The sequence below is a fragment of the Chinchilla lanigera genome, unplaced genomic scaffold (assembly GCF_000276665.1).
Source record: "Chinchilla lanigera isolate Chin_1 unplaced genomic scaffold, ChiLan1.0 scaffold00046, whole genome shotgun sequence".
In the NCBI taxonomy this organism is placed as follows: Eukaryota; Metazoa; Chordata; class Mammalia; order Rodentia; family Chinchillidae; genus Chinchilla; species Chinchilla lanigera.
Genome location: NW_004955447.1, coordinates 2,989,805 through 3,006,078, shown reverse-complemented (window position 1 = coordinate 3,006,078; position 16,274 = coordinate 2,989,805). Strand labels below are relative to the sequence as shown.

The following is a 16,274-nucleotide window of genomic DNA, read 5'->3' as shown; positions in this document are numbered from 1 at the left end:
GCTTTTGCCACTGAGCTAAATCCCCAGCCCCCAGTATGTCTATATGTGTTTTCATGAGAAACTACATTGAAGATATCAATATGTAATACAATAAGCATTGTTAATTCCCTACCACTCTGTTTGTAACTCTGTATTGTCTGTACTGATCCTTTGCTATTTTGTAAAATGTTGTTGATCTGTTAGTATTTTCCTGCTTTTATTTCTAAAATAAAAAAAAATTAGACACTAATTATGCAAGTGGAAAAAATTACAAGAGTTAATTTACAGTTGTGTCAACCCAATCTGAAAGTTAAGTGGTAGAAAGACGGGGAAAGAGTAGAATGCCCAAACTCAGAATAAAAATACTTGAGCTGCTTCATATTATACTTTTGCACCCTCAGTTAACTTTTGCATTCCTCTTTTCAGCAGGGGTAGAGTTTCCTTCTACACCTATGGAGATTAATCTTCCCTTACTGGAACATCTTATGACTTAATGTACTAAAAGTATCTTTTAGGGCACAGAAATGTGAATCTTCTTAACGACCGCATCCAGCTTCGGTTTGTTTCTTACCAGCCCATAATTAGTCACTACCTCTCCACAATGCACTACTACTGCTGCAAAGTGGTCTTCACAAAAGACACAAGAAGTTGCAAATTTGGCCAAGAAACCCAAAAGTTTCCCTGTGGATATAAAACTGATTTCTCAAATTTATAAATGGAGTCTTAGACATCTTAAAGGAATTTATAGAGATCTTCAGCAGCAAGATGAGGCTGTTCGGGCTTCTGGACCCTGAGCAAATGGAGACAAAAAAGCCAGAGTTACAGTTATAGGCACGCTGTTTTTTCAGCCCCAGCATGGCTCTTGGAATTCAGGCAGTAATTACTCTAATGATGAGAAAGGTCATCAGCACTTTCATGTTGACTCATGGGAAAGGAAAGGTAGCAAAAGATGATGGAGTGTTAGACAGGGATTAAATAATTCCTGTCCCTCTAAATCATATACTAACTTAAATTTCATGTAGAGATATCATGTACTGATACATTTAAAGGATGAAGTGGAAACACTCTGATTTCTTGTTCTTGAAAGGTCATTCTCCAAGAGTGGATAGTACCATCAAGATGAAGGAGCACAAATGAAAAAGTGGATGCCTAGACTGAACTGAAGCAGGAAGAGAAAGAGCAGGATGAGTAAACAATCTACCTTAAGGCAGAATTGACAGGAAAAAAGGTTTTTTCATATTTATAGACCCAGAGGAGAGGAAAATAAGATCCCAAGAAAGTGATTCTAAAGTCTCTTTCAGAAGAAACTGTAGTTACCTCTTACCTCTTTCATGTCTTCATAAAATAGATAAAGGATGCGATAATCTTTCCTTTTCTCCCACCAGCCCTTCACATGGTCATGCCAGGAACCAAAACTCACTAAAAGTAAAGATAAGATGTTTGTGAAATTACAACTATTTATATGAAGAGAAAAATTCTTAAACATGATTCAAACCCATAATTATCACCATGTACATATCCATTGCTTATGAACTCAAGGAAAAGTGGCAATAAGGATGAAAGAAATATATGAGGTAACTTTTTCTCTTTGAATTTACAATCTATTTAGCAAGGAAAAATACTTCTTTTATAAGGTGAATTGTGTTTTCACAAAAGTCTTATGTTGAAGTGCTAATCCCCACTACCTCAGAGTGTTTATATTGACAATATGGCCTTTGCAAAAAGAAATTTAAAATTAGGTCCTGAGGTAGGCTTTAATGAGATACAATGTCCTCAATCTGATAGGTATCCCTACATGAAAGGGAAATATAAACATAAACACACAAAGCAGGAAGACCCTAGAAGTATACAAGGAGAAGATGGCCACAGAAAAGCTAAGCAAAAACTCCAGATTACACTTGGTTAAATACTGGGAGTTGAAGCCCCTCAATCTGATTCTTTGTTATGGCAATATCAGCAAATTAATGTAATTTCTAATAAATAAAACTGAAACTATGAGAGTAAGGTGGCAGATACTCCGTAATGCAGATCATAAGAGGTATGGAAATTTATAGGAGAGAGGAGAGAGTCATCTGAATAGAGAAATTAAGAAAATGAAGTGATATTGGGTGTAAAAAGAGTCTGAGTTTCATAATGACACCAACAGAGATCACATGCGATACACAAGGAGTATGCCAAGGCATGGCAGGAGGAAGTCTATACTAGATACCATTGAGTTGTGTTTGCCACAAATAGTAAATTCATATAGAAAAAGATTGCTATGAGAATTATTAGTCATGGCTTGTGATTAGATGTCCCTCCCAAGCTTCATGTGGTCATACGTGGAGCTTTAGCAGAGGTGGCTGGATCTAGACTGTGTGATTAATTCAGGGTGCAATCCTGTGATTAAGGTATGTGATTACTGCAATGGTCCACTAATTGGTTTGGCAACACGCTAAGCCTGGTACCCTAGATAGACACTAAAAGGGACCGAAAGTTTCAGTTCAGGTCTTTCGTTGCTTCTGCTACCTGGTGGGCACCATAAACTTTTCTCCTCTGCTGTGCTCCTCTGACAAGCCCCCCTGCCTTGGAGCCAGCCAATTATGGTCTGCATACTGTGAGCTAAATAAACTGTACCCCTTTAACTTTCAATGTCAGGTATTTTGTCTCAGCAACAATAGAAAAGTAACTAAGACAGTAGTCAAATTACAATCATGACAATGAATGTTTCCCTGAAAAAAAGAGAATACATCCATAGAAGAACAGAATCATAAGGACAATTTTTTTACTTAAGAATATTCATATGGTTAAAAATGAAGGAGTGGTAGAGAAAAATGTCCAAGAAATTCGTTTATAAAATTAAGGCAGTGTAACAGTCTGGTAGCAAGAGATAAAAGCATTTATATCCACTTGCAGTAGTCTCTAGTCACCAGTGAAACAATGAAACTAAGGAATCTGTGTCACAGCTTCTCCAAAGATCCTTGGAGGGCAGAGATGCCACATACATTCTGCTTCCTCCACTGCCCTCCTAATGCACTGGTAGAGTGCAAGGTAAATTAAGCCATAATATTCACAAGATTTATATTTAAACTTGATATCTTTTTCAAAAAATAACAAAAAAAAGACTTCTTAGTTTTGAGTAGCATGATTAAAGGAAAAGTTGGACCCACCCTTCCCGGCCACAAATTTATCTAGGAATTCCTCCCAGGTGCCAGGCTCTGGATGCATTTTTGCCATCTGATGGAAATAATAGTAAGATACAGCCACGTCTTTGGCATTCCGTGCCACATAGATCATCTACAGGGAGATAAGGGAAACCAGCATTTTAAAAATTTATTAGTAATTTTTATTTTTTTGCTAACATTATCAGAATCTGTATTTTCTCTTCTAGATTTCCTGATCTTGACATGTACATTAATATGCTGACATATATTCACAAGTGTCACAATTTTTTATTTATTTGCACATATTAGATATACATAATGATCACATTCATCATAAGGAATTTGTACCTGTACATGATATATTTGGTTTTTTTTCACCCATTCCCCTACCCGCCTCTCAACCCCTCTTTCTCTCCTTATTTGTATGTTGTTTTGATAAGAAAAAAAAGCTCTTTTAGTTGTCATACCTCTTCTCAGCCTTTGGAAAGAACATTTTTTGAAACATAGAAAGCCAAGTCAAATAAGTATTATAGTAAATATTAAATGAACAAAGTAACTGAAGCTATCCTTAAATTTAGAATGCATATCTGTATCACTTTTTAAAGCTAAAAACATAAATTAAATAATTAACTTAACTGCTAAGGTTGTTGTTCAGAAGAGGGCTCTGGGTACATTCCACAGCATGGAAACAAGCCAAGCCACTGTTAAGAACCTACTTCTGTTAGGAAAGGTTTAAAGGGTGACTGGCCTGCAGGAGAACTTCAGCAGTGCTTGGCGAAATTAGACAACATTTTATGTTCTTAGGTATCACAGAATATATTCTGCTCTTTCTCTTTATAATGCCGACTGAGATATAGGGTACATACATTAATAAAAGTTTGCCAATCCATAAATGTTTACCAATTACACTTGTACTGAACAATTTTGTTCATAAGAGGAAACTTGTAGAACTCCAAGGAAAATGAAGAAATTGTAGTAGATTCAATTCAATCTTATCCAAATGACAGATAGAAAAATATCAAGAATTAGGAAAGCAATGACTGGACATTTTATAAATATTAAAAGAATATTGTAAAAACCTTCATTCAAAAAATGCTAGTTTTGACATTGGCTGCTTTCTTAAAAGACACAAATTAATGAAGTTCTTGAAAGGAAGGATACACAACCTGAATGATCTTATTTCTATTAAGTAAATTGAATTTGTAGTTAAAAATGAAACAAACTTTTCAGACAAGGAAAATTGCAGGTCCTGATGACTTTACTGATAAATTATACAGAAATATTTAAGAAGAAAATGATGCCAGTTCCATCTGAAAACTTCCAGAGAATTAAAAAGGAATAAGAACTTCCAAACTCATCTTATGAGTCCAGTGTTTCTCTAATAGCAAAGACATTATGCTCTGATAAAATAAAATTATAATTCAATATGTTGCACAATCAATAATGCATTTTTTAAAAGTTAAATCAGATTCAATAATATAAAAAGACAATTCACTAAATGAAGGTATGTAAAGTTGCTTTTACACCTGGAAATTCATCATATCAACAGGCAAAAAAATAGAATATCATTTGATAGGTCTTCACAGAGACAGTTTCCCTGATTAAAAATACGCATACTAAGAAGTGAAGGAAACTTGCTTTCTCAGATAAAGGAAATGCAAACAATAGGAAACACTGCCATGTTTATTAGTGAAATAAATTCTGAATGAGTATTTTCTGAGATCAAGAATACATTATCTTTTCCAGTCAAACCTGTTCAGCAATGTATTAACGTTTCTATCCATTCAATACAAGAAGAAGGGGAAATAAAATGTAGTTAGATCATTAAAAGTAAAATAGAACATTGTATGCTGGAAACATGAATACCTACATGGAAACTGAGTAGAATGTACCACAAAAAGGTGTGAGATATATTAAATGCCTTTAGCAAGTTTGCACAATAAAAGATCAAAATAAAGAAGGATAAACTTGGGTCATGTAGGGGAAAACGGATGCATCTTGAGACCATAATACTGAATAAAGTAACTCAGAAGTACAAGCTTAAATATCACTGGCTTCACTTATAGGAAAAACTTAACATACACATAAAGTGTGAAATAAAAGACAGATAATAAGTTAAAAGAGAGAAGGAAGGAAAAAATGTATTGTAATCCAGATTGTAAACCAGACTGGACAGCATATCTAAAAGACTACCTTGACTTAGTACAATCAATTTACATGATTTACATGTTCTAGTCTGCTCTTCAATCAGTATATATGGTAATTAACTATACAAAGTATTATAAATTAATGAATCTGATGATGAAAAGTAAAGAGATGGAAGGAAGGGGATAAATAATTGAAATATATTATGTACATGTACCAAGTTCGTACAGTGCATGTAATCATGTACTGCAAACATGTACTAACAGATAATAAAAAAGTTTAAAGATCAAAATATAAAAATAAATTCTACATCTACACAAGTAATAAACTTTGAATGACAATATATGTGTATGATCACTTCTGTGTGTATAAGACAGAAACAGTGTCACTATTTTATCATTTTTTAAAAAACATCATGTTATAGATATTCACCAGATATTTAGATCTAAATATTGAAGCAATAAAGCCTCTAGAAGTAAACAAATGACAGAATATCTTTATGCTACATTTACCTACCTCAAAATTAAGAACTTCTTTAATAGATATAAAGAAAAACAAAAAAGAAGCACATGTACAGTGAGTTCACAAGATATAAAATAACAACTATCCCATCAACAGATTTATACAGAATTTCTAACTTAATAATGAAAAGAATGAAGCTTGTGCAGCCAAAAAAAAAAAAGAAGTAAAAAAGAGTCAAAAGACTTGAACAAGTAACTAAGAAAATATAATATGAGGCAGGGCATGTTGGTACACAACTGTAATCCAGCACTTGGGAGGCTGAGGCAGGAGGACTGCTCAGAGTTTGAGGCTAGCCTGGGCTACAAAGTGAGTTGAAGACCAGCCTGAACTGCATAGCAACCTTGTCTCAAAAAGACAAAAAAAAGTTAATATATTATGATAATATATTATCATATAATATATATGGATTCAATAAAACAAAATTTCATCTACCTAGTCATTAGGGAAATGCAAAGGAAAGTCACAGGATGGCACCATCAGATACATATTTGTATGAAACTGAGCTTAAATATTTTATCTATGTGTTACGTTAATTTCACCTGCTGGTCAAAATGTAAATTAGTGCATACGCTTTAAAAAGCTATTGCAAAATGTCTGCTAAGTTTGTATAAGACAGAATCTTAAAGTGAATCCATGAAAAATATTATATTAAATCAAATAAATTATATATTCAATAATTATAATTTTTATACTAAACTATATAGATTTCATATAAAGTATTAAATTGTTTTTATACTTGTAATATATAAATTGTGCATAATTATAAATATTCCTTAATTCATTTACAGGATTGTATATATTTACCAGTCTACATCTATAAAGTGCAATGTTTCTAAAGCATGAAGAAGCAGTTCTGGTATTATTTCAATATCAATTGTTTAACAGGAGCTGACCAGCTTCATCAGTTGACTGAAAGGTTTTAGAAGGATGGTCTCAGGATTTACAGGTGGGCTCTAATCCTTGTGTATGTCACTGAGGTCCACTGTTATGTTCTGACTCCAGGGATTTAGGGGTTTAACTTTTTCTCCTTTGCAGTGATTTGCCCCAGGACTGCAATTTCTTATCTTGTATCTTTCATAAGTGATGAGAATAAAGTACAACCCACTCAAGTAAGGATTAATTTTCTTTAAAATTTTCTACCTTGCAGTTGTACTTCCAAAATGAAGAAGGAAGGAGCTGTACAGGTAGGTGTGTTTTCACTAATCGAGGAGAAGGCATGTTTTTCAACTGTTCAATACCTACAAATATAAAAATTAACAAACTATAAGAATTAATCCTGTTTAATGGTTGGATATATAGCTTTTCGACTTCGTAATTTATGAAATAGCTAATGGAATGAAAAATTTTTTAAATCCTGGTTCACTAGAAAGCTTTCTTACCTATGAGTAGAATGGGGTAATTATTTTCATAAGTGTCTATGAAACCTTCATATATAACACTTTGATGGGACAGAAACAGACCATGCATTCTCAAAATCTTTTTCAGCTAATTAATAATACATACAATTCTATGTTGGCTCGAATATTGCATTTTCTTCATATAATGATGGCACACTATTTAAATCTTGAAGACTTCACAATTAGGCAAACTATGCTACACCAAAATCTTCTCTTAAGCACATTTTGCCTGGGTAGAGGAAGAATAATTACAGATGGTAGTTAAGTTACCAGACAGCAAAATTCCGACTCTTCTGTTAAAGACATTTTTAGATGCTCAACTCTTTAAGCAATGTCTGTATCACTTTCCCACTTGACTGCTCTGCCTATTACACAAGGATAAGTGGATTTACTCCTATAGTGAAAAGGGTGTTCAGAGAAAATACCATTCGAAAATCCGGGGACGATAAGCTCCATGAAAGGCACGCGTTTGTATATTGCACCTCGTTGACATTTCTCTGCATCCCCATTGTTACAGATTAAATCCAGTATTTCACTGATCCAGGTCGTTCCTGAGGGAAAAAAAAAGGAAGAAACTCTAAACTTTTGGGTCAAAAAATTGAGAGGGTCATAGAGGCAAAGAAACTGTGTAATCTGTAAAACAAAAATCTGTTCTTTTTCATTCACTTCTCCTCTCTTTTCCAGAAAACATCTTTATCTACTTCAAAGACCTGTGTATTGTGTGTGTACGTGTGTGTGTAGAATTTGATTGAACTATACATAAAAATAAGATTTTAAAAGTAAAACAGGACGTATAGAAAGATGGTATATAAGTAGTGACTGCACTCTCCTGACAGAAGGGGAAAGGGAACCAGCCAATTTCAAATATATTATTAGTTTGTATATCTCTTATTAACATCAAGAAATGTGATTAAGTCTTGGCATTCAACAGAACTTCAGGTGAAAATATTCAATATTTGGTGAAGAGGCAAAAAGGAAGCAGAACTTTGTTTTTTTCCACTCTGGTGACCAGAGTGTCACTCATACACAAAACAATATCTCTTAACGGGACAAAGTGAATCAAGTCACTCTGACTGTTATGATAATGCATCTTAGTAGTCATTTGAGAAGTAGACCTAAAGCATATGATAATGTGACCTACCTGATATCCTATGCCATTCAGTTATCAAGTTCATAGGGCCAGAGATATAGTTCAGTGGCACAGTGCTTGCTTGGCAAAGGTGTGGTCCTGAGTTTTAATCTCGGTACCAAAAATAAAATCAGGTTATTAAGACAGTGCCAAAAAAGAATTCCAAGAAACAGAAGGAAAATATCTTCCTAACTGTTCTCATTGTTTCCTCTTAGCAAAGGTGTTTAGCAATGCCTAAACTGAATAATTATGGATAGTGGCAAAGATTGAAGTCAATCAATTAAAAAATTCATGCACAGCTTCCTATCCCTAAAATTTAGTAGTCTCAGTCTTATCACACACAAGTACGATACTAAGAAAAGGCAAGATGATCCAATATTACTATTGAAGGGTTTTTTTTTTTATTTATTCTAGGCTTAAAAATTGATTCACTTTTTAAGCAAGAGGCACGCTATGGGGAGAGAGAAAGACAGAGAGACAGAGAGAGAGAGAGAGAGAGAGAGAGAGAGAAGGAGAGATTCCAAACTCCCTTGAATGTGAAACATTTCATCTCCCATTTGCAAATGCTCCCAACTGTGGCCTATAAAATGTGATTGAAAGCAATACTAATTTGACTATTTTATATACTTTGTAATGTAAAAGTTGGTTCACCATGATATTTGAAAAAAGAAAGAAAATTTATTTCAAGTAAAGATTTACCTTGAAGTTTATTGATTTATAATTTTGGCATAGAATATTCAAACTTCCACGTTTGCTTCACAGAATTGTTGCTTATTACTTTGAGATAATTTTGGTATTTATAATCTGAAAAGGTTAGTAACCAATATGTTTATTAAAGACTTCTTCTTTCAAAGAATAAGTCAGGAATATAAGAGAAGTTGATTTGAGAATGTGTGTTAATTAGAACAATGGGATGATAAGGACTCAAGTAAATTAACTGGATCAGTACCTGGAAAAGAGTCCTATCTCACTGTTATTTTTATGTACATATATCACTGGCTGAATCAGAAGATTCTCATGAGTAAATGTGAAGAAATAAAAAGTTGCTTATCCTCTTTCACTTATTTTAAATTCTTCTTGATATAAACTGAGGTCAGTGATTAATTTTATAAATAAAACATTTAAACACTAAAAAGTATATGTATATAGTAAACACTTTACTATATTAACATATAGTTAAATTTAATATGTATACTCTAATATACCCTATATTAGAATATATTATAGAATATATGTACCAAAATTATATATAATTTTAATAGCTTTTTGTGTAATATAAGTTAAAAACATCCCAGCAAATCACCACTGTGTTCCTTTTAAAAAAAATGCTTAATAAACTGACCCCAGACGTTGTTGGTACTGTGCACAGCCGTTGGTTCATGCACGTAGACCCTTGTCTAATCAGCTAGGACAACTGTGTGGAAAGGGCTTACCAGACTTGGGGTAGGTGGAGATCAGAAGGTCATCTGGGTGGGCCTCAAACGACTCCACCTGAGCCCAGTGCTCAGCAATGCTCCAGAAGAGGGGGATTCCCTGAACGTCCACTAAGTCTCTCCTGAACACATCTGGCTTGGTATCCATTGTCCAGACACTAAATTTTAAACAGGATGAAGGGTTTGTCAAATTAAAAATAACCTGCTGTTTCAATATCATTATCATTACTCTAGATTCAGCAGCATCAGATTCCAGTACTGTGTGATTCACTCAGCAGAAGAAGGATAGAATCTAAGAAGTCCCTGTGCCATTATTTTCATATTTGCTGTTCAAACATTTGTTTGTTTGCTTTAGTTTTTTGTCTTTTTTTTGAGACAGGGTCTCACTATGCAGTTCAGGCTGGCCTTGAGCTCACTTTGTAGCCCAGGCTAGTCTCGAACTCATAACAATCCTCCTGCCTCAGCCTCCTGAGTGCTGGGATTACAGGCGTGTGCCACCACAGCCAGCTTTTGCTGTTCAAACATTACATAACAGTAGATTTCATTTGTGTATTAATTCCATTTCCTAGAACAAAATTTCTGGGATTTGTAATAAGGTTACAGGACACTGGGAATTATGTGAAGAATGTCCTAACCAGAGTATTGCTAATATACTGCAGTGAAAACTTGAAGAAGCCCCATAATCTGTGGGCCTTCTTAACTGTAAATTAAGACATAAACTAAAAAAAGTCCTTCCTTTGAATGACAGGGATGACTGGCAAATTATTCTATCTAAATTATGTACCTCAAGCCATAAGCGTTAAAGAACATGTATGTGTGGGTTGAAGGCCAGGTCTAGTACCAGTAGAAGAACTAAATGACAAAAAGGACAGAGTAAAGGAAAAAACACTTAAGGAAAGCAAATTCTTGAAGATACCTTAGACAGCTTGCTTGAAAGAACCTTTTAAAACTAATTTGTTATCTTCTGATATCATTTTATTTCTCAGGAGAGCTGTAAATGATGGCACTTTTGTTTGCTTTTAGCTGTCATGGAAAAGCAGAAGAGCTTGAAATATATCTGAAGTTCTACACCACCAAGTTGACATGAGTTGAGTGGTCATATCTTTACCTCAATTTATGGTTCTAAAATTCTAGAAAAACTGCTTAACAAGATCCCTTACAGGCTTCCTGAGGCCCTGGGTCAGCCACAAAACATTTCTTTAAGAATTAAACTTATGAGTCATTGGAGTCAGTAGAAATAGAGGTGGTCCTCCATATTTTCACATTCTTCAGTCACAGATTCAACCTCTGTGGATGCAAAATGTGTACAGACTCTTTTCTTTGTCATATTCTTTAGAGTATAATAATTATTTACATATCATTTGAATCATGTTAGCTGTTATCAGAAATCTAGAGGTGTTATAAAGCATGGGTGTAGTTTATATACAATTATCAGGTCATTTTATAGAAAGTGCCTAAGTATCTGCAGATTTTTGTGTCTGCCAGGATTCCTTTACCCATCTCCCTCAGGCACCAAAGGATTTAAACCCATATCTTTTCTGAAATCTGATCTTTTCTCTTCCTTTATTTTCATATTCTTTCAACTGTGGTCCTCTCCTACCTGATTCAAATACTTTTAATTTTACAAGGTCATGTAACAAACAGTTTATCAAATAGAGTTTTTATCAAAATTCAATTTATTTTAGAACATGAAAATTACATAAGAGATACAGGATTATCCAAAAGCACTCAGCCGCACAACACAGCAAACTTATAAATGAGTGTGATATTCAAGTACTTTTCTGTTCTCCAAAACTCTTTATCTTCTACCCCTAACCCAGATAAGTCTTTACTTAGGATTGCATCATACAGGAAAAAAATAACTTTTAATATTTTAAGGTGATATTCATGACATGATTGTTTATATATTGTTTATAAAGTAGCTATTGTTTCCTGAATTGATTCATGTGTTGCATAGATTTTCCATGGCCCTTTCTCCATAGTTCTTTAGACAGGGTCTATTTCCCAGTTAGCTCACTTGGCTCTTCTGTTACCCAGTTTGTCCTGTCCACAAGAAATATAGTCACTCTCTGTTTAATGAAGGGGATAGTTCTGAGAAATGCGTTGTTAGTAAATCAAGTGTGTCATTGTGAAACCTCAGAGTTTATCCACACCCAAGATAAACCAGCACAAGGCAAAAGAATAGGGAAAGGAACAGGAGTATAGCAAGAAACAAGGAAAAAGAAAAGTATGAGACACAAGCAAGAACAGAGTTCAGTAGGGGAAACATGTACTCCAGAACCTCTATGCCCAGTAACTGAGCACATAGTAGTAAGATGTGAGTCCCAAGTGCTTGGGCAGCCTATTCCTGTGGCTTTGCTCACTGCACGCCACACGGGTTCTCTCTTGGGCTGGCTCTTCTTTCTATCTGCATCTTTCCTTCCTGGACATTCCATCTTCCTGGCACCTTCAGCTACCTAGAGTCTCTGGTGTAGCTTCAACTTCGATGCAGTCACACATCACATTCTCAGAGACCCTCAGCAGTGGACTTGTAACACTGACTGTAAAACTTCCATGGCCTCCAAAGCCATCCTTTGAAATCTGAGCAGAAGCCTTTGTGATCCCATAAACCTTGTATTCTGAATGCTTGAGCAACCTGCATCATGTAGGTGACACTGAGTTCCGCTGTAAACCCGAGAGATAGCTAGGCCTTCTTGTACCACGGATGCAGTAACCACCAGTACCCAAGCCAGAGACCGCACATTAGGTTGTCATAAAATTTCCTCTGCCAGATCAATTACTCCACTTCCTTTAAACTCAATCTAATGTAAATTTTTAAGGCATAGGCAAAATGTAGGCTAATATACCAAAATGAAACAGCATACATTCTACTTACATTCCCAATAGATTCCCCATTGCAACCTGAAACCTTATAAGGCTGGCCTTTACTCTCATCATTCCTATCAGCATTATAGTCATCTGAGTTCTCACTAGAATCATCTATCAAGCTTGGCTTGCAGCATTAAGGATTTCTCTAGCCTGTATCTCTAAATTTTCCAAACTCCTCCCACAAACTACTTTGACAAGTTTATGAACCACATGAGTCTCAGCAATGACCACACTTCTCTAGCACCAGTTTTCTCTATTATGTTTCCTGTTGTTCCATTAAAACAGCCAACACCAAAACCTTGGACAGGTGTATTAGCTCACAGCTTCAGAGGTTTCTGTTTATAGTCTTAGGCAGCAATATCATGGCACAAGAGCATGATAAGGGAACATTGCTCAAATCATGAAGTGTAGGAAGCAGCAACTCAGGGCACAGCCAGAGAGAAAGAGGCCAGAGAACAGATACAGTCTCCAAGGTCGTGCTTTCTTGTCCCTTCCTCGAACAAGCCACGTCCTCTGAGTAATCCATGGTGCTATGAACTCATCAGTTGTTATCCCAGTCTAGTCAACTATCTACAAGTTTCTTAATCCAGTCCGGTTGGCAGCCAAGTGTAACCAGCATGATATAATTTGAGATCAATTGTGAGTGACTAGTAGGACTTTAACCAGGATAGACAGGATTATTCATGGGATTGTGTAGTGCATGAGGAAAGGAAAAGAAGAAAAATGTGAAACGCATTCAGAAGAGAGTAAGTAGATCTTATTGACATGTTTGTAAGGTAGCACACTTACTCACTGATTTGTTTAATAGTATCCATTGAATACTATGTACCAATAATTGTCCCTAAATAAGAGACACATGCCTTTGCCTACATAAAATTTGCTTTGTAGTGGTTAATGAAAGGTATAACAAAATTGTGAACAGTTGTGGATGTTGGACAACAAAGTTTATGCTAAAGTAATGAGGGAATGAAAGGCCATTAAGATTTTGAACACAAGAATGACATTATCGAACTAATATGAAAATGTGAAGAAAGACAGAGATATGAACTCTCAAAAATACTTTTGCAGTATTCAAACATTGTAAAGGGTTAAATCCATGTTTAGCTTATTTTATGTATGATGTTTTGTGCTTTCGACTATATATTCTTCTTGAAATGCTCCTCATCTGATTACCGTGTTGAGCCCTCATGGAATTTCTGTCCATTAATTCTCAGTTTTCCAAAACGCATTCCTGTTTCAAAAACACCTAACATGTTCTTTACCCTTGGAGTCAAATCCTGAGCTTTCCTATTTTATTTTAGAAAATTGTCCATGGTTTCAACAACCATCTGTAACTTGACATCTCTAAGATATTAATGTTATGTTCTACATTCTAAAACTAAGTAGCCAGCTACTTTTGCACATCTTTTCCCAGATGTTTCCGCACGCATACCAAATTCATAACGAACTTATCTTGTTAGCCTTGTTCCCCACTGACCCAGGTGCTGTGTTTGCTTTCAATAACTATTTATCTGAGAAAGCCTGCAAGGCTGAGTTAGGGGGAAATGTAGGTCATAGCTCCATTCAGAAAGAACTTTCTATTCTAAATGATTATTGAAAATATAAACACCCAACAGAAACCTGCTGTCAGGATATACACTGCATTACTTCATTCTCAAAAACAAAATCTAGATCAAACCCTGCTATTCCATTTTACTAAGGAGGGAATGAGCAATAAGAAAACAAGTAAGTTTTCCCAGACCATGCCCAATAAATGGCAAGATTTTTATGAACCAGGATAGTTTGACTATAGGGCCTGCAGTCTTAATGCTACATAAATATGGCCTTAATAACATAAGCACTGAAAAGATAAACCATAATACAAGCTGACATAAGAGAATTGGCAAATTGAAAAATTAGAGAAAATTTATTATGCTATAGTCAAAAACTCACATATCAAAACACTTTATAATTATATGGGAATACAATTTGCTATAGGTGACATGAAGGAAGTCTTAGAAAAACCTAATAACACAAATGATTTGTTTTAGTAATATCTGTCTTTCTTAAATACTCACATATTTTATAAGATTACATACTATTTAAAAGTTTATCTAGATTCATCTCGGGAAAAAATTGTATATTTTTAAGCTTTTTATAATGTACTAAAATGTTTAGTGAAATATGGTTTTTTATTTTTATTTTAAAAAGAATAAAAATAACAAAATAACATCAGGGATAAAAACAAAACAAAGCAAAAACAATGAAAATGATACTTGATTTACATACAGCCTCAGTACCTTCTATACTGTCTATGATTTTGTCAATATCTGATCAATGGTCTTATACTCAAGGTAAAAACATACCAGTATGTCTTAAAATTTTATGAATCAGATTCAAATTTTGCATTAGAGTCCAACTATATTGTGATTATTTTTCTTTAAAAGGCACAACTGACATGCCCATGCAGTCAACTGTAACTTACCTTTGAACTATTGAGAGCTTTGTATGAATATCCTCAGATGAATCCAGAGCCAAAAAGTCATTGAAGTTTGGTGCTTTTGGGTGACATACAGCTTAATATGTAGAAGAAACCCAGTTGTTGAACGCTTAGAAAACACTGAACAAAGATGACTGATTCCCTGGTCTCTTCTCTGTTTATGTCTCCAAAACTGTCCCTTGAGATATAATTTCCTTTGGAGGATAATTGTAAGACTCTGGAAACAGTTTAACACTCTGCATGTTGAGAATATTCAAGTCTAGCCCAGGTTAATTTCAATAAATTAGTGATTCTTCTACCCATTTGGTGAATTAAAATATACCTAAAGATGTTATATGTTTTAAACATAAAACATTAAATATTAAACTGATAATCAACACAGTGTTATTTTCAACTGATATTCACCTGATTCCTGACATGGACTCTTATGAGCCCTTATTGTGGATGTAAAAGTTAACACACTTTCATGATAGAGATGCAATATTTGTGGGATTCTTCTGAGTGTAACACTGGGAGATGGAAGAGATGATTTTGAGTCCAGCACTTTCATATTCCACCAGTATGCTCCTCGGGTAATTAATTCATATTTGTTAACCATACTTTACTTATCTAAAATAAAGCAAGGAAATATACAAAATGATCGCTGTAGTTTTTTTATTTCAAACTATGCAATTCTGAGTAAAATTAATATTACTTGATTAAAAAATATACTATTTACTAAGCTACAGTTGCTTAAACAAAGAAAAAGAGGTTGAATAGAATACTCTATTGCTGGAAAATTCCATCAGGGTGGCAATTAAAATACAACTTTACTTTTATGAAGATTTAAAATTCATGTTTGTGAAGAATGAATTTAAAAAACCACAACAGAAATATTATCTTGTGTTTTAAAACATTTGCAGTTCATCATTGTTATACAATGACCCAGTTATATGGTTATGACCATTTTTATTTGCTGTGTGCTTAGGAATAAGGCTGTATTAGTTTCCAGCTCACTGTATCTCACAAAAAGTATTAGTTCCTGTTAAGATTATCATATTTCTGTAACGGAAATGTTAATCAAAACTGCAATGAGATATCATCTATCTCCAGTTGGAACGTCTATTTCCAAAAACATAAAAATAACAAATACTCCCAAGGTTGTAGAGAAAAATGAATTCTTATGCACTATTGGTGGGA

The 16,274-nt window shown here is 34.4% G+C and overlaps 1 protein-coding gene across 1 annotated transcript in view; it reads right to left on the bottom strand.

Annotated features, from left to right (window-relative positions):
* The window catches only part of LOC102027360 (sulfotransferase 1 family member D1), a 25,310-nt gene extending 10,221 nt beyond the window's left edge, over positions 1-15,089 (bottom strand). The window contains exons 1-6 of the mRNA XM_005392791.1: positions 15,081-15,089; positions 9,749-9,906; positions 7,612-7,737; positions 6,930-7,027; positions 3,129-3,255; positions 1,304-1,398 (exon numbers count right to left, since the gene is read on the bottom strand). Coding sequence (XP_005392848.1) covers positions 1,304-1,398; positions 3,129-3,255; positions 6,930-7,027; positions 7,612-7,737; positions 9,749-9,896 — 594 coding nt within the window. The 5' untranslated portion in view covers positions 9,897-9,906; positions 15,081-15,089. The remainder of the gene's footprint in view (positions 1-1,303; positions 1,399-3,128; positions 3,256-6,929; positions 7,028-7,611; positions 7,738-9,748; positions 9,907-15,080) is intronic.
* Between the last annotated feature and the right edge of the window lie 1,185 nt (positions 15,090-16,274).